At 47.3% G+C, this 27,837-nt stretch overlaps 1 protein-coding gene across 1 annotated transcript in view; it reads left to right on the forward strand.

Annotated features, from left to right (window-relative positions):
- The window catches only part of CCHCR1 (coiled-coil alpha-helical rod protein 1), a 79,091-nt gene extending 53,722 nt beyond the window's left edge, over positions 1-25,369 (forward strand). Inside the window, exons 11-18 of the mRNA XM_069241832.1 lie at positions 1,179-1,291; positions 1,751-1,829; positions 9,557-9,687; positions 9,798-10,040; positions 13,350-13,451; positions 14,040-14,191; positions 18,993-19,134; positions 25,007-25,369. Of these exons, the coding sequence (XP_069097933.1) occupies positions 1,179-1,291; positions 1,751-1,829; positions 9,557-9,687; positions 9,798-10,040; positions 13,350-13,451; positions 14,040-14,191; positions 18,993-19,134; positions 25,007-25,098 (1,054 nt within the window). The 3' untranslated portion in view covers positions 25,099-25,369. The remainder of the gene's footprint in view (positions 1-1,178; positions 1,292-1,750; positions 1,830-9,556; positions 9,688-9,797; positions 10,041-13,349; positions 13,452-14,039; positions 14,192-18,992; positions 19,135-25,006) is intronic.
- The last annotated feature ends 2,468 nt before the right edge of the window (positions 25,370-27,837 follow it).

Below are 27,837 nucleotides of genomic sequence, written 5' to 3' on the forward strand. Positions count from 1 at the left end.
AGGTACAGGGTGTGTTTGCTCGTGTGAAAATCTGCTGAGAGACTGCCGGTTCATTTCACTCACTAAAACATCTTTTTCCCACCCTGAAAAAAAGATTTATTGTGGTCTTTGTCAGGATTAACATTTGAACCTTTGGTAGTTTGTAAAGTGATGTGAGAGGACTTGGTGGATAAGTACCCTTAAACATGGAAGTCTTTGGCTGTGCACAGGCTTAACAGGGCATTGCAGTCCTGGAATGAGCACTTCCTGCCACATTCGAGCTCCTGGGGGTACATTTGTGAAAAAGTGGCAAAACCAGAGCTGTGGTACAGTCCTAACTGTGATATAATGGGAGCCCTAGCATAATCGGAGAGGTTATTATCAGAACTTTGATAGAAGAATGCTGCCACAATGTATTACCTCATTGCACATCACCAAATGGGGCAAGTGGATATTTCTTTACAGAACAAATATTCAGAAGCATTCAGTCCCTTGGACAATTAGATACTTTATCAAATGCAACACCCCTGTTTCAGTAGACTAGTGCAATGAACCGAGGGGCTTCTGCCATTGTGCTGCATTGTGGGTCTGAGGAGGACCTTCACTGCCATAAGTCAACAGTTCAGCTTTTGCTCTGAGGGGCTACATTTCAATAGAAACTGCTGTTACAGGTAAGTAACGTTTCCTCCCTTAGACTCTACAGAGAGCATGAGAGCCTCTAGGTTCAAGATCGGAAAAGTTATAGTTTGGACAAAGATTTATGAACTATTGGCTGTCATCACCTGGGAAACTTTTAGATGAACCATTGGAAACTGGACAGAAACTCTGGGCTCTGGTAATCCTTTTGGTGGCCAGAGAAAACTGTTCATCACAAAGGCTGAGCACTGTGAGAGTGAAGGTAGAAGTGAGAGTGAGAAAGTGTGTGAGAGAGACACCCTAATTCACCTTCCTTGGCAAACAGACACACTAATTCATCTTCCTTGGCAAACAGACAAATGTCCAATGGTCTTAAAGGGGCACGCTATCCATTGCTTTGGCAGGCTCAGAAAACAGTGTTGTGGCGACTTCTGAGCCCACTTTGTGAGATGTTTGGAGGGCAAATAATCAGAGCTATAGAGGCTTTCTAAATTGTACAAGTGACCCATTGGTCTCAACAGTCCTCGTCAGGACGCTAATAATTTTGCTTTTGTCCTCTACAGCTTCCACCAGGTGTTTGAAGCCCAGGAGTCTGGGCTAAAGTCTGCTGCTGCTCGCCTGGGGAGTTTGGGCCAGCGCCTGTGTTTCGCAGGAAAGAGAGTGGACACAATCCAAGGTTGGGTTATGGCTTTCCTTCCTATTTAGGTCATTCTGGAGGTTAAGGCCCTGCAGGCATGCCCACTGTCTGCATTACTTACCTGGTTTCTCATCCAGCAAGGTGGGGAGGGGGGGGTGTGGGGTCACTGGATTGGGACCACATGGATAAGACGGTAGCTTCTCGGCCACCCTGCCAGTGGAAAAGGGGTACTTGTGCCAGCTCCTGGGATTCTGCTCTCATACAGTGTTTTATGTGCTAAGTCTTTATCTCTAGCCATTTCTCTCTCACTTGCTCTAGCCCTCCATCTCAAGGACCTCCATCCAGCAAGGGCTTTACTTGCAGCGGCCTGCCCTGCTTCAGTTCATTTGTTGGCAAGGTCTTGCTGCTGGTGGCAAAAGGTGCAGTGGGCCCCAGAGGCTTATCACTAATTTTTCTATGAGAATGATTGAATTTACATGTTTTTGTTTACCGCTGCAGGGATGGTGGCGAGGAAGATGGCCATTGTTGGGCTACAGCTGGAGGAACGGAGCAGAGGCCATGAAGCTAATAGAGACAGGTGAGGATTGCACACATGGTCTGGAATTATATGAACAAAAATACTTCAGGCCTGCTGATACAAAGGTTATTCTGGTTTAGATAAGGTAGAGGGCAATGGTTTCACCCATGTAGCGTGGCTCAAAGGCTGATGATTTCTAGGACATTCATGGCCATTATAAGTTAGACCAATCTTCTTCAGAAAGAGACTTGGGTGCATATTTATACTCTGAAAATTCTTGATGCTAAAACGGCGCTGAGCTAACTCCATATTTATATTTTGACGCGAGACCCCTCTAACGCCAAAATATTGGAGTTAGCGCCACATTGTGGATGCGTCAAACTACCTTGCGCTGATTAGATGCAAGGTAGGCTTTCCAGTCCACAACATGACGCTAACCCCCTACTGCCTCATTTATACTCCAGCGCAGAAACGAGACGCACGGATTAGACGGACCCAAAAAATGGCGCTAAGCCTGCTTAGCGCCATTATTTAACGCCTGGGAACAGGCGTTTGGGTACCTGTGGACCCATTTCCATGGCCAAACACCATGGATTGGGCCCACAGATGCCCACCTCAAGCCCCAGCAACACCCTAGCCCACATCAGAGGGACACCTTCGGATGGGGGACTCCATCCTGGGTAAGTATATTATTATTTTTTTTTTAATGTGCCATTTGGGGTCCCTCACATGGGGCCCCCTGCCTGACACTGGGTCCTTTGGCCTTGCCCAGGGGACACTGGTCCCCTGTGCTGGCCATGACTCCTGTCTTTACAGGACAAGACAGGATTCATTTTTGGGTGCTATTGCGTCAGGAAATTACTCTATGCTGGTTACCAGCATATTTATTGCTGCTAACCAGCCTAGCGTCATTTCTGACCCACTTGCGTCGTCTTCCCTACCGCCATCACGCCCGGCTAGCATCTTCTCTTTACACGCCAGCCTATCCTTAGCTCCGGCATGCGCCATTCCATAGATATTGCCCAACGCTGCTGCTATGGAATGGCGCTAGCAGGTGCTAAGACTTTTGCCTCAAAATTGCATTAGTGTATTTTCCTGCCTGGCTCCACATTCTGTTCTTCCAAAGCTGTTGAGACCCTGACACACCTCATGTGGCTGTTTCAGGACGTCAAACTTTGCTACACATGAAAGCTGTTGTGAAGGTTCCCAAGTTACAGAACAACAAATCTACTTCTGCTGCTTTTTGGTCCTAAAAAAAGTTAATGTCTTTTTATAAAGCACTGCATACACCCACGGGTCTCTTGGCGCTAGGAGGCATTAGAGACTGAAGTTCTGTTTCATCCTGGATTTAACATATGTGAACAAATGTGTTCGGGGAGAAACTGTTCATGCTGGCCCTTTCATCAGATGTTTCCCCATCTCCACAGGTATGTTTAGTAGCATGAATAGCTGTAAGGATGTCTGCTTGGGTATACCATACTCCAAGACACAATTGAAACTTCTGTGTTTGCGAATTTTGAAGTCTGCACCAATAGTGTTTTCCAAATGCACAGCAGTAGTTGTGGTAGTGCTACAGAAATGGTGTATTTGTCTACATGTACTTCAGCAGGTGAAAACTAATTGAACAAAATGGCCCCTCAGTCTCTCACACTGTGCTGTGAGAGAGTCAACATGTTAGAGGGAGTTTTGTTTCAGAAACACCTATGTGCATAACCGGGCATGAAAGGTGCTTTGATAGAATGGTGGGAAGCCCACTTGGCGGACTGCTTGAAGCAGTTAGTCGCCAATGAAGAAACTGCACTGTATCCATCCATGTGCTAGAATTGAGAGTTGTTTACCTAGCTCTGAAATACTTCCTTTCGTCTACATGTGGAACAGCAATGTGATTTAAAACGGACAAAATAACAAACATGCATTACACGAACAAATGGGGCAGGACACAAACAAGTGCTCTGTAAAGTGAAGGCCTTTCAAACTGGCATCCAGCTCTGATAGGAAAGTTCTACCTGGCGACTGTCTGTCTTGTATGTTTACAGAATTGGAAAACTGACATGGTCCGCAAGCATCTTGTAGAGTAAAACAGCACTAAATGCAGTGCTAGACAACTATGTTTTACAAAATATCTTTCACAAGTAGGATACTCCACAAATCATCTTGATTGCTACAGAAGAAAATGCAGAAAGCCATGCCTTTGCATCCAGCTTCATAGAGCCCAGCTCAGTTCAAGGGGTAATGTCCTTCTGGTAGGCTGGTCAAGGGCATTTGCTTGTGTTTTTGCTGCGATACCCTTTGGTCCCCAAGACCATTATCGAGATGATGCAGGCAAGAAGACAATGATCTTCTTTGGTCCAGATTGGCTGAATAAAGGGTGGTATCCAAACCGGCTTCACCTGTCGCTTCAGCCTTATAAGAGACTTCATACAAACTAAATCATCTTTCCAGATGTTTGGAAGAATACTCAGAATACTTCATTCCACCTGCCAGAATAATATGTTAGTTAGAAGTAGGCCAGGGTAAAGGCAAATGGGATAAGAAAGAAGTATATATTGCCATTCTGACTTGACATTCAGCTGGGCACTGCATTCAACTGCAAGAACGTTGGTATCTAATAAGAGGAGGCCTTTAGTGTATCATTAATCATGCTACAGGGCCTAGTTACTAACATTTCATTCGATGTACCTTCAAAACATTATTGCGTTTCCAACTCTCCACAGCTTGATGAACTCTTAAGTCTTCGTAGAGCTAAAACACAGGCCACAATTAATCTTTATTCTGTGCCATAGGCATTTTGTCTGATTCTATAAACAGCTTTTATGCCTCCCTGTTTTCCAAATGTGTTGATGAAAACGCAGCATGACTCTTTCACTGTACTTCCTCCAAGCAAACATGTATGTACATATTGCGTGTAGCATGTAGCTGTAGGAACACCTGCTTAGCATACTCCTGCCATCTCGGGTTGGGCTCCAACTTTTGCGAGTTGCAAGTTGTTTTTGTTCGAAGAAGTCTCTCAAGTTAGGAGATGTGGCGTGACTCCTCATGGTGTACATTTTACCAACTCCATTTTCTATTGTTTATCTGGTTCTGACGTAAGACGAGTGGGCTCTGAGTTTGTCATTTATGGAACACATTTTTGTTTGGCCTGTTTAGTTACGTTTCATTCCCACTGGGTCAGATTCAATCAAGCTCCTGTACTTTTGTCTCTCTGACAGATGAGCACCTTCTGCAGCATCAAAAACCATCACTGATGCCCCTGGGCATTCAGGGCCTCAAGCACTTAGGCTACTTCCTTGCCAGAAAATGATGCATGAGTGGTGGAGCAGGCACCCTTTCACAATTGCCTGGCTGCCGCTTAAAATATCCCTGGGCAGATCAGCAAGAGGTGTGTAATCTCTTCCTGTTCTCCAACCACGACGGTGCCTCCTGTCTGTTGTGCCTTAGCTTTCGATCATAGAAGACCCTCTGTTATGGAAGGAACAGACTCTGGACACACAGGAGAATGCAGCAGCAGGCCATCTCACACACTCCAGACATCTTCAGTGAAAAGGATCCTCTTGGTGCCAAAGAACAGGAGCAGGTCGGTGTAGTTCAGATATTGTCTGACAGCCAACAGATAGAAAACATTGAACTGGCATCAAGTACTAGCCCGCGTATGAAGACCATGCCCCGGCCATGAGTGTTCCTGAGGCACACATCACCAAGCCCACGGGAAGTCCACGTCAGAACACTGCCTATGAGGGAGTTGGACGTCGATCATGAGCACGGTCGCTGAGACAGGGCAAGCTAAGTGCTCCTGCCATCTTCGGACTCTGCTTGGTACTCGTAAAAGGCTTGGAGTGGCACCCAAGGGCATCAACCTCCATCAGTATGTCCCTTCTGAGCTGCGCCAAGGGCACCGAACACCATCAGCCTCACTCAAGCTCAATTTAGACTTCGAAATTGTAACCCTCTTCCAGCAATGCAACAACTAGTAAGGGTATACGGTTCTACCTAACTCCCTGGTGGTGCACACTACCTGCAAGCTTGGCTCTGCCACGGCCTCCCACAATACTCCTCCTCCAGACAAGGAGAGTAAGAAAATAGACATACAAAAGAGTGACAGTGTGGCAGCCCATTTAGGGTTAGCCAATTTGGTGTCGCTCCTGACATGCAATGACAGGGCACAGTGGGAAGAGATGCAAGAGATCCTTAAGCACTTACCAGAGCAGTACAGGAAGTGTGGATAGGAGATAGTGTCTGAGGGCAAAGCCATCTTCATCTGCTGCATGTTGGATGGTCGCAGGCACAGCCTCTAGGTTCATCAACAGAATCCTACTTCACACAGCCAGGTCCTGCGGCCAACCCCACAGTGCACCCAGCCATAGGCCGTGCATGGTGGGGGTAGGTCGCCATGGGAGGTTCAGTGCAGGGCCTATCGGCTGGCCAAGCCCTGATGCCAACCACCCACTGCATATGACCAAAAGCTGCTTGCTGCAGGGTTTTGGCGTCTATGGGGGTTTGGGCACTGGGCTCTGACTGTAGGCCAGGCCCTGCACCAGCCCCATGCTGACCATCAATGCATACATATAAAACCAATGATATTCACTAGCTATGATTTGCAGCTGAAACCATAACCTAAACCTTCAGCTTGTTTTGCAAATGACATCATACATTACCTCAATGGTGCGTTCATATGTGGCAACATTCCTTACCTGATTTATGACATCACCATTGACAGAACCCTTTTTGTGTTTTTTAACTTTTTTTTTGTTTGAATTTATTTTGCGAACAATTTTTAGAAAAGGTTTTAATTCACTTTCTTTTAAGATTGGAAAAAAGTAATTCGTTTTTCAAGGTAGTATTGCCTGGACAAATGTTTTCGTTACTCTCTGCAGAACAAATTACCTTCCACCACCAAATGTGGGAGGTGGGAATCTTTTTCTTGTTCCTCTTCAGCTTGTTGCGGGACTTCTGGGGACAGAGTTTCTTCATCTTCTTCCTCAGGGCTGTGCATCTCACCTTGGGACTACTCATTCAGGTGCATGGCTATCATATGCTCAATCATGCCACTAGTGCCGAATAAGTACATCCAAAGATGCCTGTGCTGTAGGACTTGGTTACATACACCGTATGTGAACTTCCAGGAATTTAAGGTTTTGGGTTTTTTTTGTCCTGAAGGTTGCATAAACAATTTTCATACAAAAGATTATCTTTCCCGCTCAGATGCAGTAGGATTCCCGGACATGGTAGCCATCTCTACAACATCATCCTGGTGTGTCGGTGCACACGATTCTCCTTCTGCTCTCCTTTATGCTTCCCGGCTTTCCTAGGATCCCCTAACGCAGACACCTGTATGCACCTTGTCTCACTCTCGAGGAATAATGACAAAATCTGAGACGTCTAGCCGCAGGTTCTTAAACTCAGAATCTTCCTCATTAAGGAATGTGCGGCTAGATCCTGTCTCTACCAGATGCATTGTTACCGAAGGTAAGTAACTTGTTGGTTATGTTTTGCAAAGGCTGAGCTCCTTCTTTCTAAGACTGTGGGCTTGCTTTTGGATAGCGTGGATAGTTTAACCAATCATGTGTCTCCTTACTCTTTTTTTTTTTTTGTAAGTGTTTTTCGGATTTGCGGATCCTCGTGGTAGAAACAATGCTGCAGATTTGTCCCCAGATTGGGAAACTGGGACTTCTTTTCTGGTTATTGCAAACCCAGTGCGGAGCTTTGAATCCCTATAACTGTTTACAAAGTTATGTTTAGTAAGAAAAACCATTGATGTTTATCATTTTAAAAATTACAACTGTATTGGCATGTTTCCAGGTTTTAAGCCTATTTGTAGCTGTTGTACTGCAGATCGGAACCACACTTCAGAGCCATGATCTTGGAGCCGCAAAGAATCTGTGAATCCTTATGGACCATGAAAAGATTTCATTGGTTTCTTTTTTTTTTTGCACCTATCATTATGCTTCTTGTCATAGGAGAGCTCTGCAGTAAAATAGGCTACCTATTTTCCCTGTGGTTTCCTTTTCTAGGATAGTTTTTTTTTGCATTTTAGTGATGGCTTCTGGACAAGATCAGTAGAAGAGTGGAAGTCCTCGAGAACATGCACAGAAGAGCGGGGAGCTCACCACACTCAGAATTCCAGGTCTCAACCATTGAGTGGCAGTTCTTCACAGTCCCTGAAGGGGAAAAGATGCGTTTGTGGATAACAGTGAGACCACAGGTTACTCGCCTTGCTCCTTGGCATTCAAGAGCTAGCCCAAATAGGATGAGTTCCCAAGGTCCTTAAAATTGACCATCTTGGACCCTCCAGAAAGAAGCAGCTGTGTCTCAGAGGAGCTCAGCAACTGTTGCTCTGTTGCTGGTCTTTCTTTCTTTGCTGATTTCATTGTGTGTTGTCTACAATCCCTTCTGAAGAATCACTGAAAATAATCTATGGGACAACTACCAGTCTGGAATCAGGCCGTGCTTTAGTATTGAGACCAGCAGGCTGCAAATAATATATAGTCCTGTACACATCCAAGGCAAAGGAGAATTCTACCTTCTGGCCTTCTTCAACCTGTTTGTGACTTTCGATATCATATCAAGTACTGCCTGAGCATCGAGCGACAAGTACTGTGCTTGTTCTCCTTTTACTTGAAGACCCTTCCCAAGGAGTGATTTGTACCAACTCCTCTCAACGTGTCCCTCTGAGTCTCTCAAGACCCTATCTCAGCCCATATGTCTGTACATGGAAGCGGTTGGTGAACCACTGTGTGAATAGGTCATGACCAGTCACCAATATGCTGATGGGACCTGGGTGTGGCTTGAGGGATTATAAGACCCAGATGCCCTTCAGCGCTCACAATCTATGATAAAGCTGTAAGTATTGACCAACCATGGTTCTGACCAGCTAATACACAAAGACTTTCTCTCCTCCAACAATCTTCAACCTCCTGATTCAATCCTGTTTGACTACCATGAAAACACTCGAGATTGCTTCCCAAAATATTGATAACACTAAATCTGTGACTTTGTATTGGATGAGAAATGTCATTTCTAACTTAATTTATAAATCTAACCGACTTTCTGAAACATTGTTTATTAAGGGCATCACAAGTTTCCTCCCTTAGGCTGACTTCTAGTCAACAGTGGTTCATGCTCTGGTCTTCTACAGACTGAACTATGTGAATGCTGTTCATTTCAGCAACATCTGATGACCCATCTCTTCTGTTGCTGCCTCACCCCTAACAATATTCTCTCAGTGTGGACATTTGCCTGATACTCTCCATCATCAAGAGCTGTTGGCCTCTAATAAGTTATTTTGTCAAAGCCTGACCTTTGCCTCTCTTCGTGCTCAAACTTGTGTAACACTAAGTTTAGTCTTTGCTGTCAACTGAACAGCTGCTCTCTGCATACCCATTGGAAGACTGGGTTCAGACTTTCTTTCCACTCTTCTCTTTTTGTGCTTTGTTTGTTTTGCACATTCTGGCAATTCTCTTTTAATCCCTCCTACTTTTGTCATCCACGTCACTATGACTGTTGCCCTGTTCAGGGCACAGGCGGACATCTCCAGGTAAATAATTAACATGCTGTAGTCACAGGGTTGCTTTTCAAGTTATTGAGATCAAACCACTATATGGCAGAAGTATGTAGATCATATAGAATATAAACCTGTAGCAGAGTGTGCTGAAAACTACCTAATACCACACAACATGCTGGGTCTGAGGCACATACTCATGTGTCACCTCTTGACTAAACCAAATGCTGTCTAATCTTGGCGCAAGCGTAAGGCCTCCACTCTGCTTCTCTTTCTCTTCATGCTGCTGCAGTGGGCAACCTTCGTACATGGAGCTCCAGGACGAGGTGGCACTGCTCCACGTGGAAAGGGACCGGCTGTCAGCTGAACTCAAGCTCACTGCACAAATGATTACCAAGAAGGTCAGCGAGGCCCGTGATAAAGGTGAGTACTGCGTCTCTGACAGTCTCAGTACTGGGGGTCTTTAGGCCCTCCTACGTCTCTGAGTAAGTTGCGATCCTTCTCTTATGGTTCCTTGTTTTGATTCTCGGCAGCTGACCAGGAGCTGCAGGACCAGCAAGCGAAGATGAACCAGCTCCAGGAGAACTTAGAGGAGAGGGTCGTGTCAGAGCAGGAGTTAACACGGAGGCTAATATTGATCCAAGAGCAGAAGGAGGAGGCAGAGCAAGATCTTCAGCAGCGACTCAGTGAGGTTGAGGCTGAGCTGCAAGAGACCCGTGGGAGCCTAGAAGAGCAGAAACAGCACCTAGCGGGGCTGAAGGATGAATATCAACAAGGTAAGCGTGCTGGAGCATCATCACACATCTACTTTCTATCCATTATTTCTATATATCTTCATTTTCCTAGTGGTAAAGAGCCCAAGTAATGGAATAATCAGGAAGTCTGCCGGAGGAGTGCGCTAGTTTCCACTCAGTCATGGTACCCAAGTTGGGGAAGCTCCAGAATTTGAAGACACGTAGTACTCCCAGGCTGGAGAAACTCCAGTGTCTGAGGAGTCACAGTACTGAAGCAGTCACAGTGCCCAGAGTGGAGAAGCTACTGTATCTGAAGAGTCACAGTACTAAGCAGTAACGGTGCACAGGGTGGAGAAGCTACAGTATCTGAAGAGTCACAGTACTAAGCAGTCATGGTGCCCAGGGTGGAGAAGCTACTGTATCTGAAGAGTCACAGTACTAAGCAGTCATGGTGCCCAGAGTGGAGAAGCTACTGTATCTGAAGAGTCACAGTACTAAGCAGTCATGGTGCCCAGGGTGTAGAAGCTACTGTATCTGAAGAGTCACAGTACTAAGCAGTCATGGTGCCCAGGGTGGAGAAGCTACAGTATCTGAAGAGTCACAGTACTAAGCAGTCACGGTGCCCAGGGTGGAGAAACTTCCGAATCTAAAGAGGCCTAGTAGTGAAACTGGCATGGTACCCAGGCTAGAGAAGCTCCAGTATCTGAAGAGTCACAGTACTCAAGCAGTCACAGTGCCCAGGGTGGAGAAGCTACAGTATCTGAAGTCACAGTACTAAAGCAGCCATGGTGCACAGGGTGGAGAAGCTCCAGTATCTGAAGAGTCACAGTACTAAGCAGTCATGGTGCCCAGGGTGGAGAAGCTCCAGTATCTGAAGAGTCACAGTACTAAGCAGTCATGGTGCCCAGGGTGGAGAAGTTACAGTATCTGAAGAGTCACAGTACTTAAGCAGTCATGGTGCCCAGAGCGGAGAAGTTACTGTATCTGAAGAGTCACAGTACTCAAGCAGTCATGGTGCCCAGGGTGGAGAAGCTACAGTACCTGAAGTCACAGTACTCAAGCAGTCATGGTGCACAGGGTGGAGAAGTTACAGTATCTGAAGAGTCACAGTACTCAAGCAGTCCTGGTGCCCAGGGTGGAGAAACTACAGTATATGAAGAGTCACAGTACTCAAGCAGTCATGGTGGGTGCTCAGGGTGGAGAAGCTACAGTATCTGAAGAGTCACAGTACTAAAGCAGTCATAGTGCACAGGGTGGAGAAGCTACAGTATCTGCAGTCACAGTACTCAAGCAGTCATGGTGCACAGGGTGGAGAAGTTACAGTATCTGAAGAGTCACAGTACTAAAGCAGCCATGGTGCACAGGGTGGAGAAGCACCAGTACCTGAAGTCACAGTACTCAAGCAGTCATGGTGGACAGGGTGGAGAAGCTACAGTATCTGAAGAGTCACAGTACTCAAGCAGTCCTGGTGCTCATGGTGGAGAAGCTACAGTATCTGAAGAGTCACAGTACTCAAGCAGTCATGGTGCACAGGGTGGAGAAGCACCAGTACCTGAAGTCACAGTACTCAAGCAGTCATGGTGGACAGGGTGGAGAAGCTACAGTATCTGAAGAGTCACAGTACTCAAGCAGTCATGGTGCACAGGGTGGAGAAGCACCAGTACCTGAAGTCACAGTACTAAAGCAGTCCTGGTGCACAGGGTGGAGAAGCACTAGTATCCAAAGTCACCGTACTCAAGAATTCATAGTGCCCAGGGTGGAGAAGCTATAGTATCTGAAGAGTCACATTACTCAAGCAGTCAACATGCTTGGGGTGGACAAGCTACAGTATCTGAAGTGTCACAGTACCCAAGCAGTCACGATGCCCAAAGTGGAGAATCTCCAGTACCTGGTCACAGTCCTCAAGCAGTCATGGTGCACAGGGTGGAGAAGCTACAGTATCTGAAGAGTCACAGTACTCAAGCAGTCATGGTGCACAGGGTGGAGAAGCACCAGTACCTGAAGTCACAGTACTCAAGCAGTCATGGTGCACAGGGTGGAGAAGCACTAGTATCCAAAGTCACCGTACTCAAGGATTCATAGTGCCCAGGGTGGAGAAGCTACAGTATCTGAAGAGTCACATTACTCAAGCAGTCAACATGCTTGGGGTGGACAAGCTACAGTATCTGAAGTGTCACAGTACCCAAGCAGTCACGATGCCCAAAGTGGAGAATCTCCAGTACCTGGTCACAGTCCTCAAGCAGTCATGATGCTCAGGGTGGATCATCCGTGGTCATTAGTGCTAGTTTCTGGGATGCAGTTGGCCCAGGATGCAACAGTGACGGTACACAGGTTGAACTTGCCTGGTATGCTAACAGCCATGGCTTTGGACATAAAATAGCTCCAGTGTGCAAACAGTCTCGATACCTGGAGTGAAACTGATCCACTGTTGGTACTTCTGCATCTATATTGGACTACCACTTAAGTTCCTCTCTTCCGCCACTCTACTTTCCGTTCTCTTTATCTTCAACTCATTCACAGTTTCTCTAACTCTGTTCCTCCTCCTCCTCCTCCCCTTTCATATTTTGATATCTCTAATTTCTTTATTTGCCGCTTATATCCTGCCTTCCTCAGCTGTTCCTCTCTCCATTCCTTTTCCTTTTTCTGTTTCCTTCTTTATCCTTAATCCTCAGTCACATTCTCCCCCCTAAGCCCGGAGGGGTGAAAGTGCAGCCGCCCACGTCCACACCAGTCACCGTGCCCTACTGTGTGAAAGTGGCACCACCTCTTGAGTCAGAGAGAACATCTTAGATGGAGCTGCTCGTATTGCTGTTTGTGCACCTTACTTGTGTGAAATGTGTCTTATGGATTTGATGCCCTATGTTGTCCTCAGGTGGGTGAACCTTTCCTCATAGACATGCCTTAGTCGAGCTGCCCCTCACAATCCTCTTGTGGGCAAGATGGCCCTCAAGATGGTTAGTTTAGCAAGCTTTACTTTTGTGATGCCTCTAGGCAGAGCTACACCTTGTGTCCCTTGTTGGACCAACAACTTCTCCTGCATCTTGGGTGAGCGCCACTTGGGTCGTCTGTATCTTCGGAGCACAACTATGTGTCTGGTAACTGATCCCATAAACAAGGCCTGGTTCCCATATTCCTCTACATAATGTGCATCTCTAGTATAGTGGTGGCTTGTATTCATGTTTTCAGAGTTAAAAATTGCACAGATGTCTGCATCACTGCACACCAAGCATACATTTTTAAATTGTTATTATTTAAGGGTTGAGCTGTGCATCAGTATTCAATCAGAATTGAGATAGTGCAGCATTTAAATGCAAAAGGCCCAAACTATTACTCTACCGTGTTTTCTCCTAGCACTTCAGGAGAAGGTGTCCGATGCTGAAGCCCGAATGCTGCAGCAGCTCTCGGAGATGGAGAAAAGAGTCCAGGAGGCCAGGCGGGAGCACACAAAAGCAGGTGAGACCCCCCCAGATGCCACATTTGGAGGCCACGCAGCTCGACAGACGAGGACCCCATATGCCAGACTTTGGTCACACTGTGCCCAGGGTGACGAATCATCTGTAGGGATGTAGCAGAAACCCTCCAGAGCAGGTCCTTACCTGTACTGTGTGATGTAGCAGTGGTGGCTTGTTTGTTATACAATCTCAGTGCAGTGACTACGCCCACACCTGGTTTGCATACTAACTATGCTACGAAACACAAGCTGTACCTCACCGGTAATACCCATGAAGGCTGCAACACATCTGGGCTTACTTGTGTTCCCTTTCAGAGAGGATGTAGCCTAGCATTTCCGATTGGAACAGTCCATTCATCCGTCTGTCTTCCGCTCTTGTGTTCCACATGCTTCATTGCCACTTGCGTTCATGGTGCTGCTGGATCGTTTATGTTTTTCCTCCTCCATGCCAGTCTCACTCTCTTCCTTTGGGATTTCAAGAACACCTAACAGCAGCTTATAGTAGGCACATCTGTCTCCATTAACTGTTAGGATTATGTTCTAAAATGTGGGTGTTTTACAAGGTATGTGTTGTATTGTCCCCTTCACAGTGGTTGCTCTGAGACAGGCTGAGCGGCAAACTGTCCGGGACAAGGAGCGGACCCAGGAGATGATGAGGCTGCAGGAGGAGAAGCATCAGCATGAGACACAGCGGCTGTGCCAGCAGCTTCGAGAGCTGGAGAGGGATCGAAACCTCATGATGGTACAGTCTCAACCCTAGTTGCTACCTTCTGTTTTTGGTCCACCAATGGCAGAAACTCTTACAAGCGTAGACTTAAAAGCTGTCCGGAGAGGACCTTGAGCTCTGAATCTGCTGTGACTGCATCTGAAATATCAAAGCCCAACACCCAGCCTCACGTCTTTTTTATTATTTTATTCAAGTATTTTTGTTTTAATATGCGCCTAGCATGAAGATCAGTGGAGCACTCTTCATAGCATGTGTAGGCTACAGAAACAGGAACACAGATTTACAACTTTGTATCATAATGTTTTTTGCCCCAAACAACTGAGTTAGTTACATGAGCAGTAGACTAAGATGATCGGCCGGCGGAAGAATAGAATAAGTCATGTTTTTGCTAGCTATGAAAAATGAATAGCATGGTGAAAGAAGGAGGGCGAAGACTCCAGAGATTAGGAATGAGATCTAAGACAGTGTATCTTTTAGTTTGTTGATTATTAATTCCTAGTCATTCCTATTGTGGGTGTACATAACACTATGCAGTCTGGTAAACAGTTTAATTTTATTAAGTGTGCAGTTAATTAAAACCATTGCGCTAAGTACGTGCATAAAACCTTTAAAATCAAAATGTACAAAAAGACTCTGACTGGTGACGTTAAATAATACATAGTGCATAATGTTGCAAGTTTAAAGTACGTAATGCAACAAGTTAGTCCGTAAGACAAAATACGGCTTGTTATGTTGTTATTGGGACTTCTAAAGTCCACTATACCCTGAGGTGTCAAAGCGCTAGCAGAAAGCATCCAGTACCGTGCAGGAGATGGAGGGGGCTCAGACATTAGAGAAGGTGAAGAGTAGAAAGCCAGCGGCTTCTGAAATATGGGCAGGCAGAGTGTGCCAAAGTTTGGAAGCAGCCAAAGAGGAGGCCTGACCTCCCGACCTGGCCTTGCGGAATCTAGGAACCCGCATCAGCTTACGAGAGGCGGATCTAAGCGCCTACCTGGGGAGTACCAATGGAACAAGAGTTGAGCTGATTAGAGCCTTTTGTTGCAAGGCTAGAAAAACAATAGAGAGAGCCTTGAAGATGATCCTTTTTTCGACTGGAAGCCAACACCCCCAGCTCCCCAACGGGGCAACCTGCTGGTTAATTCTGTCCGGCACCACAATGAGGGCAGCTTCAGTCCCAGGCTTCATGTTTACGTTGAGGTGACGGTTCAGCATGCAGTATTCGCTTAAAAACTTGATCAGGGAGCTTGAGTAGCCGCAGCAGTTACAGCACCAGGTAGACATTTAAATTTCTGGTCAAGTCTTATCAGGTATTTTGTAAGCCTGCAACTGAGCTGTAAGTCCTCCAAGTTGAAACAAGCTAAAATTGCAGGACTACAGCGGCATATCCCCCTCTGGTTCCATGCTGGTCCTAGAATATCCTTCAGTCTTTTATGTTTGCTTCACATGTCCAGATTTGATGGACCAGAGTCTCAGGAGCTTTTCCACAGAGTTAGCAGAGCTCCGTCATCCTAGTTCACTTCTATGGTGGTAGGTGTAGAAGTGATGGCAGACAGCCCAAGTGATACCTCAGGAACAGTGTTTTTGTCTGGGCTTTAATGGCCTTGCCCAAGTATAGCTGAGGTGTTAGCTTGATGTATTAGGTCACTGTGAGCCTAGTGTGCCTTCTCAGTGCAAGTGCCTCTTTTATACCAGCAGCGAGCAGGTTTTGACTTACATGTTGACTGCGATCTTAAGTTGAGAGTAGTCCAGTATCTACCAGGTCTGCTGATTCAAATCACAAATTAGTTCTATCTGTGGCAATCACAGAAGATTGGCAACACTTCCCTTCCTGAAGAACATTGCAGGAAAGCACTAGGAGTGCTTTGAGTGGTCTTTGAGTGATGGCTATGCAAGTAGAAAGGGTACTGAGTGTGGGATTTGGTGATCGGCCAAGTTGAAGTCCAAGATCACCCTTATCCATCATCTTCAGGGTTCCGTCCACATCATGGGTTGTCTGCTCTATGCTGCTCTGAAACAAACTAGGCATGGTTTAGTAGCTGAGCTACCGACTTTAGGACCTGGGTTGGAATCAAAGCTAAATGAAAATCATGTGATTTTTGTAAGAATAATTAATATAAATAAAATATGCTGTCAAACCCAATTCTGGGGGAGGGTACAGAGCAGAATGGCGCCATTAGGCCTCAACTGTGGTGGTTGGGTTTGTTTACTTTGTGCGTCCTGGAGTCCATGCTCTTATGGAGACAGATTTGGCAAACTCCCAATAATGCATCTGTGAACTCAAATTAAGACAAAAAGAAGCACTTTGGATTATGAAGCTTAATGCAGTTAAAAAGGTATAAACATTGACAATGAATTGCGTTACTTTTTAGAAGATTATTTTATTCTACTGTAAGTGACATGTCGTGCCTTGCCACCCTACAAATCAAGCCTTGTTTATTTACTATAAGTAAACTTTAATTTAACTTATAATCTTTTATTAACCATCCATTTTCAATATTTAGATTTAGGGGATTGAGATTTGTGGTTACTTGGTAGGCACCACTAAGATGGCCTCGGTTTTGCCTGTATATGTGGTTAGGTTTGTTTCATATATGGAGTACCTCATCTGTTTCCTATTGGTAAGATAACCTTATGATATTGACTAGTTATATTATATTTCTTACTATCTATTGCATAGTACTGACCGGTTGCTAGAAGGTTAATACCCTCATTTTTAGTACTGTTTGAGTCAAAATGTAGTGGGTTATACAAATATATATCGAGAGAAAAAATACTTTACCTTTTGTTTTCCACTTTAAAATGGCAGCCACAAGATATTGCCCGTCCTTGGGATGTGGTTAGTCTGCTCTCACTCTTTCTATTTTGACTCTCTCAAGGTGGTGCCCATCTATTTAAGATATCAATAGAGATGAGTGGTGAGGTCGTGGTTACTCCCCCTCCTAATACTGTGTTCATAAGCTATTCTAAGATGACACCTTTCCACAACGCCACAAACGAACACGGAAGTGGACAGGTTGTGCACTACTCTTCCACCTGTTAGGACCACAAGCTCTATGAAGTGCCCAACCTCGGTTATACACGGGGCCAATTAAATATGTGACAGAAGAGGAACCAATTATGTAGCTGGGGTGACGAAATTATGCAGCACGAAAAGGCACATTAGTCGGCGTAATGCAGCACATTTTCTGATTCTCATTATTTTTGCCATTTTTAGGTCCAGCATAGCAGCACGCAAGCGCTGCTTTTCCAACGTATTGGTATCTATTTGGGCTTTTAACCACGCCCACCTCATGCCCATCACTTTCACTTGTTTGTGGACTTGCCTTTCAAAAATCCTTTGACATTGGGAAATGCTTTACCTTTGTCCCGCCTTGGGGCGGTTTTGTTACCGCCTTGGGGACTGACCCTGTTACATGGATAATTGCATGTTTGCCGATATGTTTGACTGCGAGCGAACTTATATTTCCTTTTGTGTCTCTCCTTCGCGCTTATGCTCATGGCGGCCGTGGCGCTTTGAATTGACTTGCCTATGTCAACTGTTTTACTTTTCATTTTCAATTTATGTGGCAAGGAAAGTCCAGTTAGGAATTTACAATGCTAATAACTCTAACTTGTTTATTTAAACTTGTACTGAGTACGGATTGGGACCCAAAGTGTTACTAATGCCCAATACCATTACAAGCCTAACAAATTTCTTTTTTGTTATGGGCCATTCTTTGAGAAGACTCAGATTGATCTACATTAAACCTAAGAGAGTGTAGGGTTAATAAGCATGCATGCACAGAATTATTCCAGCTGGCATATGATTTGAATCCGTATGAATTACTCCATTCGTTGTTTTTTTCCACGATGGATGGATACCTTGAATGACCAAGGTTGTAGAACGCCTGAAGTATTTGATAATGTTATCTTTATTTGGATTATTGCTAACGAGCAACATATTTCAGTTTTCGTACATTGTTATCCTTTGGTTTTTATGGTGAGATTGGCTTTAGACCAGGAGTGCTTGGATTCTTGATAGAATAGCACTGACGTGGTGTTGACTATTTTGATTATTTGATTCTCCAGTATGTCATACCAATATATTCTAGGATTTACTGGCTAATTCTAGTACTTCTCGTGAGACTCCTAATCTAAGTGCACTAACTATATTATGCTATCATTTATTGTGGACTCTCGCATGATCACTTTTTACTTTCATACTGTCACAGCATATACCTATTACTTTATTTTGTTACCCTGATGTTTGGGTGCCAACAGTCCTGGTTTGTCACATTAGGAAATGTATTATACATGTATAATACATTATGGGATTGGACTCCTTGCCTCGCATTGCTGGTTACTATAATATTCAATCTTTACAGCATGAATTTACGGCTGATTTTATTGATATACAGCACTAATGGTTCATTTTTCTTCTATACTTAGTCACAGTTTTCTGAGTTTTGGCATATGGTGAAGGTTACTTTTATGATGTTTTAATAAAGATTACTATGTAATGCCCTGATGTCTGTTACACTTTCTAGCCATGGGGACGTTGATTGAACAATAATTTCCAACAACAAAACATGTGTTGGCTAGCTTATGGAGAGACTTTTTCATCAGGAATGTGACTATTATCCTTGGATAATGAAGTATATTGAAGACCTTTTGTATGAAAATTGGAACTGTCTTCTTTTGGTGGCGTGTTCAGAGACCATCTCTCTTCTGTACAGCACGGGTAGAGACCGCCACACTTTCCGTGCTGTAGCATGTCATGCTTTGCTTGCATCCTTTGAGCCCTATCTCTGTTTCAGCCTGTTGTCTCTTCTCACAGGCCTCACTCCGACAGGAAGGGCTCCTGAAGCAGCACAAGCAGAGCAGGTTCCCTGCACTTCGGGCATCTGAGACCATGGGCGAGGAAGAGACTGAGCCACCACCGACAGCACCGGTACCCAGGGCCACACCGCTCTCTAAAGGTAAGTAACCACCTGAGTATCGCTTCAGCACACAACAGGTGTAGGTGCTATCCCAGGTGAACATCTCACCATCTAAAAATACCTTACACTGTCGAGAAAAACAATACCAATAGCAATCCCTGAATACCAACATACCTATAGCTATTTACCTATACAGAACCTAAAATAGTCCAGTTAAAGAAAGAGCTGGAGCACAAAGATTAGTCTGCAGCATTGTTTCAGGTAAATGCTTATGAAGCACAGAGAGCAGCGTGCAGAGTTGTATCAGGGATATTTTCATGGAACGGAGGGTGCAGTCCGGAGTGTTGTATCAGGGATATCTTCATGGAACTGAGGGTGCAGTCCGGAGTGTTGTATCAGGGATATGTTCAAGGAACTCAGGATGCAGCCTGGAGTGTTGTACCAGGGATATGTTCATGGAACTCAGGATGCAGCCTGGAGTGTTGTATCAGGGATATGTTCAAGGAACTCAGGATGCAGCCTGGAGTGTTGTATCAGGGATATCTTCATGGAACTGAGGGTGCAGTCCGGAGTGTTGTATCAGGGATATCTTCATGGAACTGAGGGTGCAGTCCGGAGTGTTGTATCAGGGATATCTTCATGGAACTGAGGGTGCAGTCTGGAGTGTTGTATCAGGGATATCTTCATGGAACTGAGGGTGCAGTCCGGAGTGTTGTATCAGGGATATGTTCAAGGAACTCAGGATGCAGCCTGGAGTGTTGTATCAGGGATATGTTCATGGAACTCAGGATGCAGCCTGCAGTGTTGTATCAGGGATATCTTCATGGAACTGAGGGTGCAGTCCGGAGTGTTGTATCAGGGATATGTTCATGGAACTCAGGATGCAGCCTGGAGTGTTGTATCAGGGATATGTTCAAGGAACTCGGGATGCAGCCTGGAGTGTTGTATCAGGGATATGTTCAAGGAACTCAGGATGCAACCTGGAGTGTTGTACCAGGGATATGTTCATGGAACTCAGGATGCAGCCTGGAGTGTTGTATTGTTGTATCAGGGATATGTTCGTGGAGCGCAGAGGAGTGTGCAGTGCTGTATCAGGGATATTTTCATGGAGTGGGCAGTCCTGTATCGGGGATATGTTCTTGTAGTGCAAAGTGCAGTGTGCAGTGCTGTATCAGGGATATGTTCTTGGAGCGCTGAGGGCGGTGCGCAGTGCTGTATCAGGGATATGTTCATGGCGCACAGAGGGCAGTGCTGTATCAGGGATATGTTCGTGGAGGGCAGTGTGCAGTGCTGTATCAGGGACATTTTCTTGGAGGGCAGTGTGCAGTGCTGTATCAGGGATATTTTCATGGAGTGGGCAGTCTTGTATCAGGGATATGTTCTTAGAGGGCAGTGCTGTATCAGGGATATGTTCATGGAGCACAGAGGGCAGTGTGCAGTGGTGTATCAGGGATATGTTTATGGAGCACAGAGGGCAGTGTGCAGTGCTGTATCAGGGATATGTTCTTGGAGTGCAGAGGGCAGTGTGCAGTGGTGTCTCAGGGATATGTTCTTGGAGTGCAAAGGGCAGTGTGCAGTGGTGTATCAGGTATATGTTCTTGGAGCGCAGAAGGCAGTGTGCAGTGCTGTATCAGGGATATGTTCATAGAGGGCAGTGTGCAGTGCTGTATCGGGGATATGCTCATGGAGCACAGAGGGCAGTGTCCAGTGCTGTATCAGGGATATGCTCATGGAGTGCAGAGGGCAGTGTGCAGTGCTGTATCAGGGATATGTTCTTGGAGCGCTGAGGGCGGTGCACAGTGCTGTATCAGGGATATGTTCATGGCGCACAGAGGGCAGTGTGCAGTGCTGTATCAGAGATATGTTCGTGGAGGGCAGTGTGCAGTGCTGTATCAGGGACATTTTCTTGGAGGGCAGTGTGCAGTGCTGTATCAGGGACATTTTCTTGGAGGGCAGTGTGCAGTGCTGTATCAGGGATATTTTCATGGAGTGGGCAGTCTTGTATCGGGGATATGTTCTTAGAGGGCAGTGCTGTATCAGGGATATGTTCATGGAGCACAGAGGGCAGTGTGCAGTGCTGTATCAGGGATATGTTCATGGAGCACAGACGGCAGTGTGCAGTGGTGTATCAGGGATATGTTCTTGGAGCGCAGAGGGCAGTGTGCAGTCCTGTATTGGGGATATGCTCATGGAGTGCAGAGGGCAGTGTGCAGTGCTGTATCAGGGATATTTTCATGGAGCACAGAGGGCAGTGTGCAGTGCTGTATCAGGGATACTTTCATGGAGCGCAGAGGGCAGTGTGCAGTGCTGTATCAGGGATACTTTCATGGAGCGCAGAGGGCAGTGTGCAGTGCTGTATCAGGGATACTTTCATGGAGCACAGAGGGCAGTGTGCAGTGCTGTATAAGGGATCTGTTCTTAGAGGGCAGTGTGCAGTCCTGTATCGGGGATATGTTCTTAGAGGGCAGTGTACAGTGCTGTATCGGGGATATGCTCATGGAGTGCAGAGGGCAGTGCGCAGTGCTGTATCAGGGATATGTTCATGGCGCACAGAGGGCAGTGTGCAGTGCTGTATCAGGGACATTTTCTTGGAGGGCAGTGTGCAGTGCTGTATCAGGGACATTTTCTTGGAGGGCAGTGTGCAGTGCTGTATCAGCGATCTGTTCTTAAAGGGCAGTGTGCAGTCCTGTATCGGGATATGTTCTTAGAGGGCAGTGTACAGTGCTGTATCAGGGATATGCTCATGGAGTGCAGAGGGCGGTGCGCAGTGCTGTATCAGGGATATGTTCTTGGAGTGCAGAGGGCAGTGCGCAGTGCTGTATCAGGGATATGTTCATGGCGCACAGAGGGCAGTGTGCAGTGCTGTATCAGGGACATTTTCTTGGAGGGCAGTGTGCAGTGCTGTATCAGGGATCTGTTCTTAGAGGGCAGTGTGCAGTGCTGTATCAGGGATCTGTTCTTAGAGGGCAGTGTGCAGTCCTGTATCGGGGATATGTTCTTAGAGGGCAGTGTGCAGTGCTGTATCGGGAATATGTTCATGGAATGCAGAGGGCAGTGTGCAGTGCTGTATCAGGGATATGCTCATGGAGTGCAGAGGGCAGTATGCAGTGCTGTATCAAGGATATGCTCATAGAGTGCAGAGGGCAGTGTGCAGTGCTGTATCAGGGCTATTTTCTTGAAGGGCAGTGTTCAGTGCTGTATCAGGGATATTTTCATGGAGCACAGAGGGCAGTGTGCAGTCCTGTATCGGGGATATGTTCTTAGAGGGCAGTGTGCAGTCCTGTATCGGGGATATGTTCTTAGAGGGCAGTGTGCAGTCCTGTTTCGGGGATCTGTTCTTAGAGGGCAGTGTGCAGTGCTGTATTGGGGATATGTTCTTAGAGGGCAGTGTGCAGTGCTGTATCGGGGATATGTTCTTAGAGGGCAGTGTGCAGTCCTGTATCGGGATATGTTCTTAGAGGGCAGTGTACAGTGCTGTATCAGGGATATGCTCATGGAGTGCAGAGGGCGGTGCGCAGTGCTGTATCAGGGATATGTTCTTGGAGTGCAGTCTGCAGTGCTGTATCGGGAATATGTTCATGGAGTGCAGAGGGCAGTGTGCAGTGCTGTATCAGGGATATGCTCATGGAGTGCAGAGGGCAGTATGCAGTGCTGTATCAAGGATATGCTCATAGAGTGCAGAGGGCAGTGTGCAGTGCTGTATCAGGGCTATTTTCTTGAAGGGCAGTGTGCAGTGCTGTATCAGGGATATTTTCATGGAGCACAGAGGGCAGTGTGCAGTCCTGTATCGGGGATATGTTCTTAGAGGGCAGTGTGCAGTCCTGTATCGGGGATATGTTCTTAGAGGGCAGTGTGCAGTCCTGTTTCGGGGATCTGTTCTTAGAGGGCAGTGTGCAGTGCTGTATCGGGGATATGTTCTTAGAGGGCAGTGTGCAGTGCTGTATCGGGGATATGTTCTTAGAGGGCAGTGTGCAGTCCTGTATCGGGGATATGTTCTTAGAGGGCAGTGTTCAGTCCTGTATCGGGGATCTGTTCTTAGAGGGCAGTGTGCAGTCCTGTATCGGGGATCTGTTCTTAGAGGGCAGTGTGCAGTCCTGTATCGGGGATCTGTTCTTAGAGGGCAGTGTGCAGTGCTGTATCGGGGATATGTTCTTAGAGGGAGGACAGTGTGCAGTCCTGTATCGGGGATATGTTCTTAGAGGGCAGTGTGCAGTGCTGTATCGGGGATCTGTTCTTAGAGGGCAGTGTGCAGTCCTGTATCGGGGATATGTTCTTAGAGGGCAGTGTGCAGTCCTGTATCGGGGATATGTTCTTAGAGGGCAATGTGCAGTGCTGTATCGGGGATCTGTTCTTAGAGGGCAGTGTGCAGTCCTGTATCAGGGATATGTTCTTAGAGGGCAGTGTGCAGTGCTGTATCAGGCAGATGTTCGTGGACCGCAGAAGGCCATTAGTACAGCATGCCCACAAAGTGGCCTTTCAGACTCCAAAAGGCTTAAAAGGTGCAAGGAAGCCTCAAAATACTGTTAACTCTAAAATGTAGGTTGAATGTAACTTATCAGAACAGGTCATCATGGGGCGCCCTCTGTCATATCACGTCTCCTTTATTTGGCGAGGGCCCCCTGGGTGATGCTGCCCCTTTCATGCTTAATCCGTTTACCTCCCGTTTGGTGGGGTTGGGGGGTCACTGGTTCGGGTGCGAGCGGCAGGTAGCAGGTCCGCACCGCAGTGACTGGAGCGGTGACCCCAGCTCTGAGCACACCAGTTACTCCCAAGGAAGAGAGAGGGTCTAACTAGTTCCGTTGTCTTGGAAGGACCTTCATTTGCTTCCCTACAGTTACTGAAACAACCTGCTGGTCAGGGCTGCCGAGCGGAGGCTGCACTCTGTGCTGTGATCGTGCTGTAGGCTCTGTGCTGTGATCGTGCTGTGCACATGCGGAGACTAGGCTCTGTGCTGTGATCGTGCTGTAGGGAGTGCCCATGCGGAGAGTAGGCTATGTGCTGTGATCGTGCTGTAGGGAGTGCAGATGCGGAGACTAGACTCTGTGCTGTGATCGTGCTGTAGGGAGCGCAGATGCGGAGACTAGACTCTGTGCTGTGATCGTACTGTAGGGAGTGCAGATGCGGAGACTAGACTCTGTGCTGTGATCGTGCTGTAGGGGGTGCAGATGCGGAGACTAGGCTCTGTGCTGTGATCGTGCTGTAGGCTCTGTGCTGTGATCGTGCTGTAGGGAGTATAGATGCGGAGACTAGGCTCTGTGCTGTGATCGTGCTGTAGGGGGTGCAGATGCGGAGACTAGACTCTGTGCTGTGATCGTGCTGTAGGCTCTGTGCTGTAGGGAGTGCAGATGCGGAGACTAGGCTCTGTGCTGTGATCGTGCTGTAGGGAGTGCAGATGCAGAGACTAGACTCTGTGCTGTAGGGAGTGCAGATGCGGAGACTAGACTCTGTGCTGTAGGGAGTGCAGATGCGGAGACTAGGCTCTGTGCTGTGATCGTGCTGTAGGCTCTGTGCTGTGATCGTGCTGTAGGGAGTATAGATGCGGAGACTAGGCTCTGTGCTGTGATCGTGCTGTAGGGGGTGCAGATGCGGAGACTAGAATCTGTGCTGTGATCGTGCTGTAGGGGGTGCAGATGCGGAGACTAGACTCTGTGCTGTGATCGTGCTGTAGGGGGTGCAGATGCGGAGACTAGATTCTGTGCTGTGATCGTGCTGTAGGGAGTGCAGATGCGGAGACTAGGCTCTGTGCTGTGATCGTGCTGTAGGCTCTGTGCTGTGATCGTGCTGTAGGCTCTGTGCTGTGATCGTGCTGTAGGCTCTGTGCTGTGATCGTGCTGTAGGGAGTGCAGATGCCAAGATTCTCTGTTAGTGCAAGGACTCTGAAGGCTTCTCACCGGCTCCTTTTCACTTCCAGAATCCCTGTCCTCCATGTTGAACAGTCTGCAGACACTGAGCGCAGCCATCCTGGGTGAGGAAGAGGAGGCGCCATCCGAGGATGAGGACTAGGGATGCTGTCATCGACCCATCATGACCGTGCTGCCGGTTAGAGGAGAGATCTCCATCCATCCAGAGAGGGAAGCCCTGGACACAGACTGGACAACCGCCTTTCGCCTCTCCGTGGTACAGAAGGTGGACACTGGTCATCTCCAGTCACTTCCAGCTGGGCGCTTAAACTCACCTTTGGTTTGCAGAATTCATGCTTCAAGGCTGGACCTCATTTATACACTAATTGTAAAATTATTTTTTATACATTATATTAAAGTGCCTTATGAATGTTTTGGCAGTCATCTTGTCCATTATAACTTCTTAATTCCTCAAACCAGGCAGCTTTTTATAAGTCTGTGACTGATGTATTGCAAAATGAATTGCCCCAGTAGAAGTGACCTTCGAATGGTACCTACTGATGCTTGGACCCACGAGGAGACCAGGCTTATTATCAAGGCGCTGATTAACGGGGTGCAGGGGGGCTGCTACTGATCGAACAGTCTTGTGGTGTCGTGGAACATCTCGGACACTTTAGATTGTAGTGAAGACAAACAGAGGTCTCCACACAGGTACTGTGATTAATATTGGGCTCCACGCCAAGGGCAGGCGCAGACTCCAGAAGGAACTCCATGATAGCTGCGGGGGTGGGGCTTATATGCGGCTCCATCCTCACTTCCATGAAGGAATGAAGTCAACGGGGAGCCCCACAGAGCCACCTATCAGTGCTCTCTAAATCTTGCCTCGGGATATTTTAAAGGCGAGGAATTTGTTGCTAGCTAGGGATCCACCATAAAGAGCAGAACTGAAGTTAAGTATCTTGTTTATTTTAACAAGAAGAGCGGCTGCAGAACGGAGTGTGTGTCTGTGAGCCGGAGGAGTGACTGAAGAGCAGAGCACAAGTTATCCTCTATCAGAGGCGTCCGTGGGACAGAGGAGGAGTGACCACAGAGCACGTGTTATGCTCTACTACAGAGGTCTCTGAGCCAGAGGAGTGAGTGACCACAGAACAGAGCACGCGTTGTGCTCTACTACAGAGGTCTGCGAGCCAGAGGAGTGAGCGATGCACAGAGCACAAGTTATCCTCTATCGGAGGTGTCTGTGAGCCAGAGGAGTGAGCGATGCACAGAGCACAAGTTATCCTCTATCAGAGGCGTCCGTGAGCCAGAGGAGGAGTGACCACAGAACAGAGCACGCCTTATGCTCTACTACTGAGGTCTATGAGCCAGAGGAGGGAGTGATGCACAGAGCACAAGTTATCCTCTATCAGAGGCGTCCGTGAGTCAGAGGAGGAGTGACCACAGAACAGAGCACATGTTATGCTCCACTACAGAGGTCTATGAGCCAGAGGAGTGAGTGACCACAGAACAGAGCACGCCTTGTGCTCTACTACAGAGGTCTCTGAGCCAGAGGAGTGAGCGATGCACAGAGCACAAGTTATCCTCTATCAGAGGTGTCTGTGAGCCAGAGGAGTGAGCGATGCACAGAGCACAAGTTATCCTCTATCGGAGGCGTCCGTGAGCCAGAGGAGGAGTGACCACAGAACAGAGCATGCGTTATGCTCTACTACAGCGGTCTATGAGCCAGAGGAGTGAGCGATGCACAGAGCACAAGTTATCCTCTATCAGAGGCGTCCGTGAGCCAGAGGAGGAGTGACCACAGAACAGAGCACGCCTTATGCTCTACTACTGAGGTCTATGAGCCAGAGGAGGGAGTGATGCACAGAGCACAAGTTATCCTCTATCAGAGGCGTTCGTGAGTCAGAGGAGGAGTGACCACAGAACAGAGCACATGTTATGCTCCCCTACAGAGGTCTATGAGCCAGAGGAGTGAGTGACCACAGAACAGAGCACGCCTTGTGCTCTACTACAGAGGTCTATGAGCCATAGGAGTGAGCTATGCACAGAGCATGTGCTATCCTCTATCAGAGGCGTCCGTGAGCCAGAGGAGGAGTGACCACAGAACAGAACAGAGCAGGCGTTATGCTCTACTACAGAGGTCTCTGAGCCACAGGAGTGAGCGATGCACAGAGCACAAGTTATCTTGTTATCCCTCACTCTCCACCTCCTCCTATCTTCCTATCTCTCTATCTATTTCCCTATCTATCGATTCCCCTATCTATTTTCTCTATCTATTTCTCTATCTCTCCCCCCTCCCTCACCCCCTCTATTACCTATCTTCCTATCCTCTCACTCTACCTCTCACCCTCACCCACCTCTACAACCCCCCCTCCCCTATCTTCTCAACCCTACTCCTATCTTTCTCCCCTATCTCCTAAACCTCCTAACACTCACCCCCCTCCACCCTTAAACCCCCCTCCCCCAGCTCTTCTCACTCTACCTGTCCCCCCCTCCCTCGCGCTTTCCCGCCGCGACCTCCTGCACGCCCCCGCCCCCACCTGACCCCTCCCCCCCCCTCCTACCTCATATGGCGGCCGCTGCGCGACAGTGGTAGCGACCCTTGACCCAAGGGTAGGTCGCTCCCCCTGCCGCTGCAGCTCCTCCAGGTTCCTGCGTTCCTGAGACCCACCCCACAGTAAGTACCTCCCAGCCCCTCGCTCTGCCCTGCGCTACTCACCATCTCTCCTGCTCCTGCTTCTTTTCCTCTTTCCTTCTTCTCTGTTCTTCCTCCTCGCTCCTCGTCTGTATTCTTCTTCTGTACTCCTCTTCTCCCCGTCTTCTCTCCTCTTCTCTTCTTCCTCATCTTCTGCTGTGGTATTCTGCACCCTGTTTCTTCGTTTTTTGTATCTCCCTCCGTGTTCTT

Source organism: Pleurodeles waltl, chromosome 6 (assembly GCF_031143425.1).
Source record: "Pleurodeles waltl isolate 20211129_DDA chromosome 6, aPleWal1.hap1.20221129, whole genome shotgun sequence".
NCBI lineage: Eukaryota > Metazoa > Chordata > Amphibia > Caudata > Salamandridae > Pleurodeles > Pleurodeles waltl.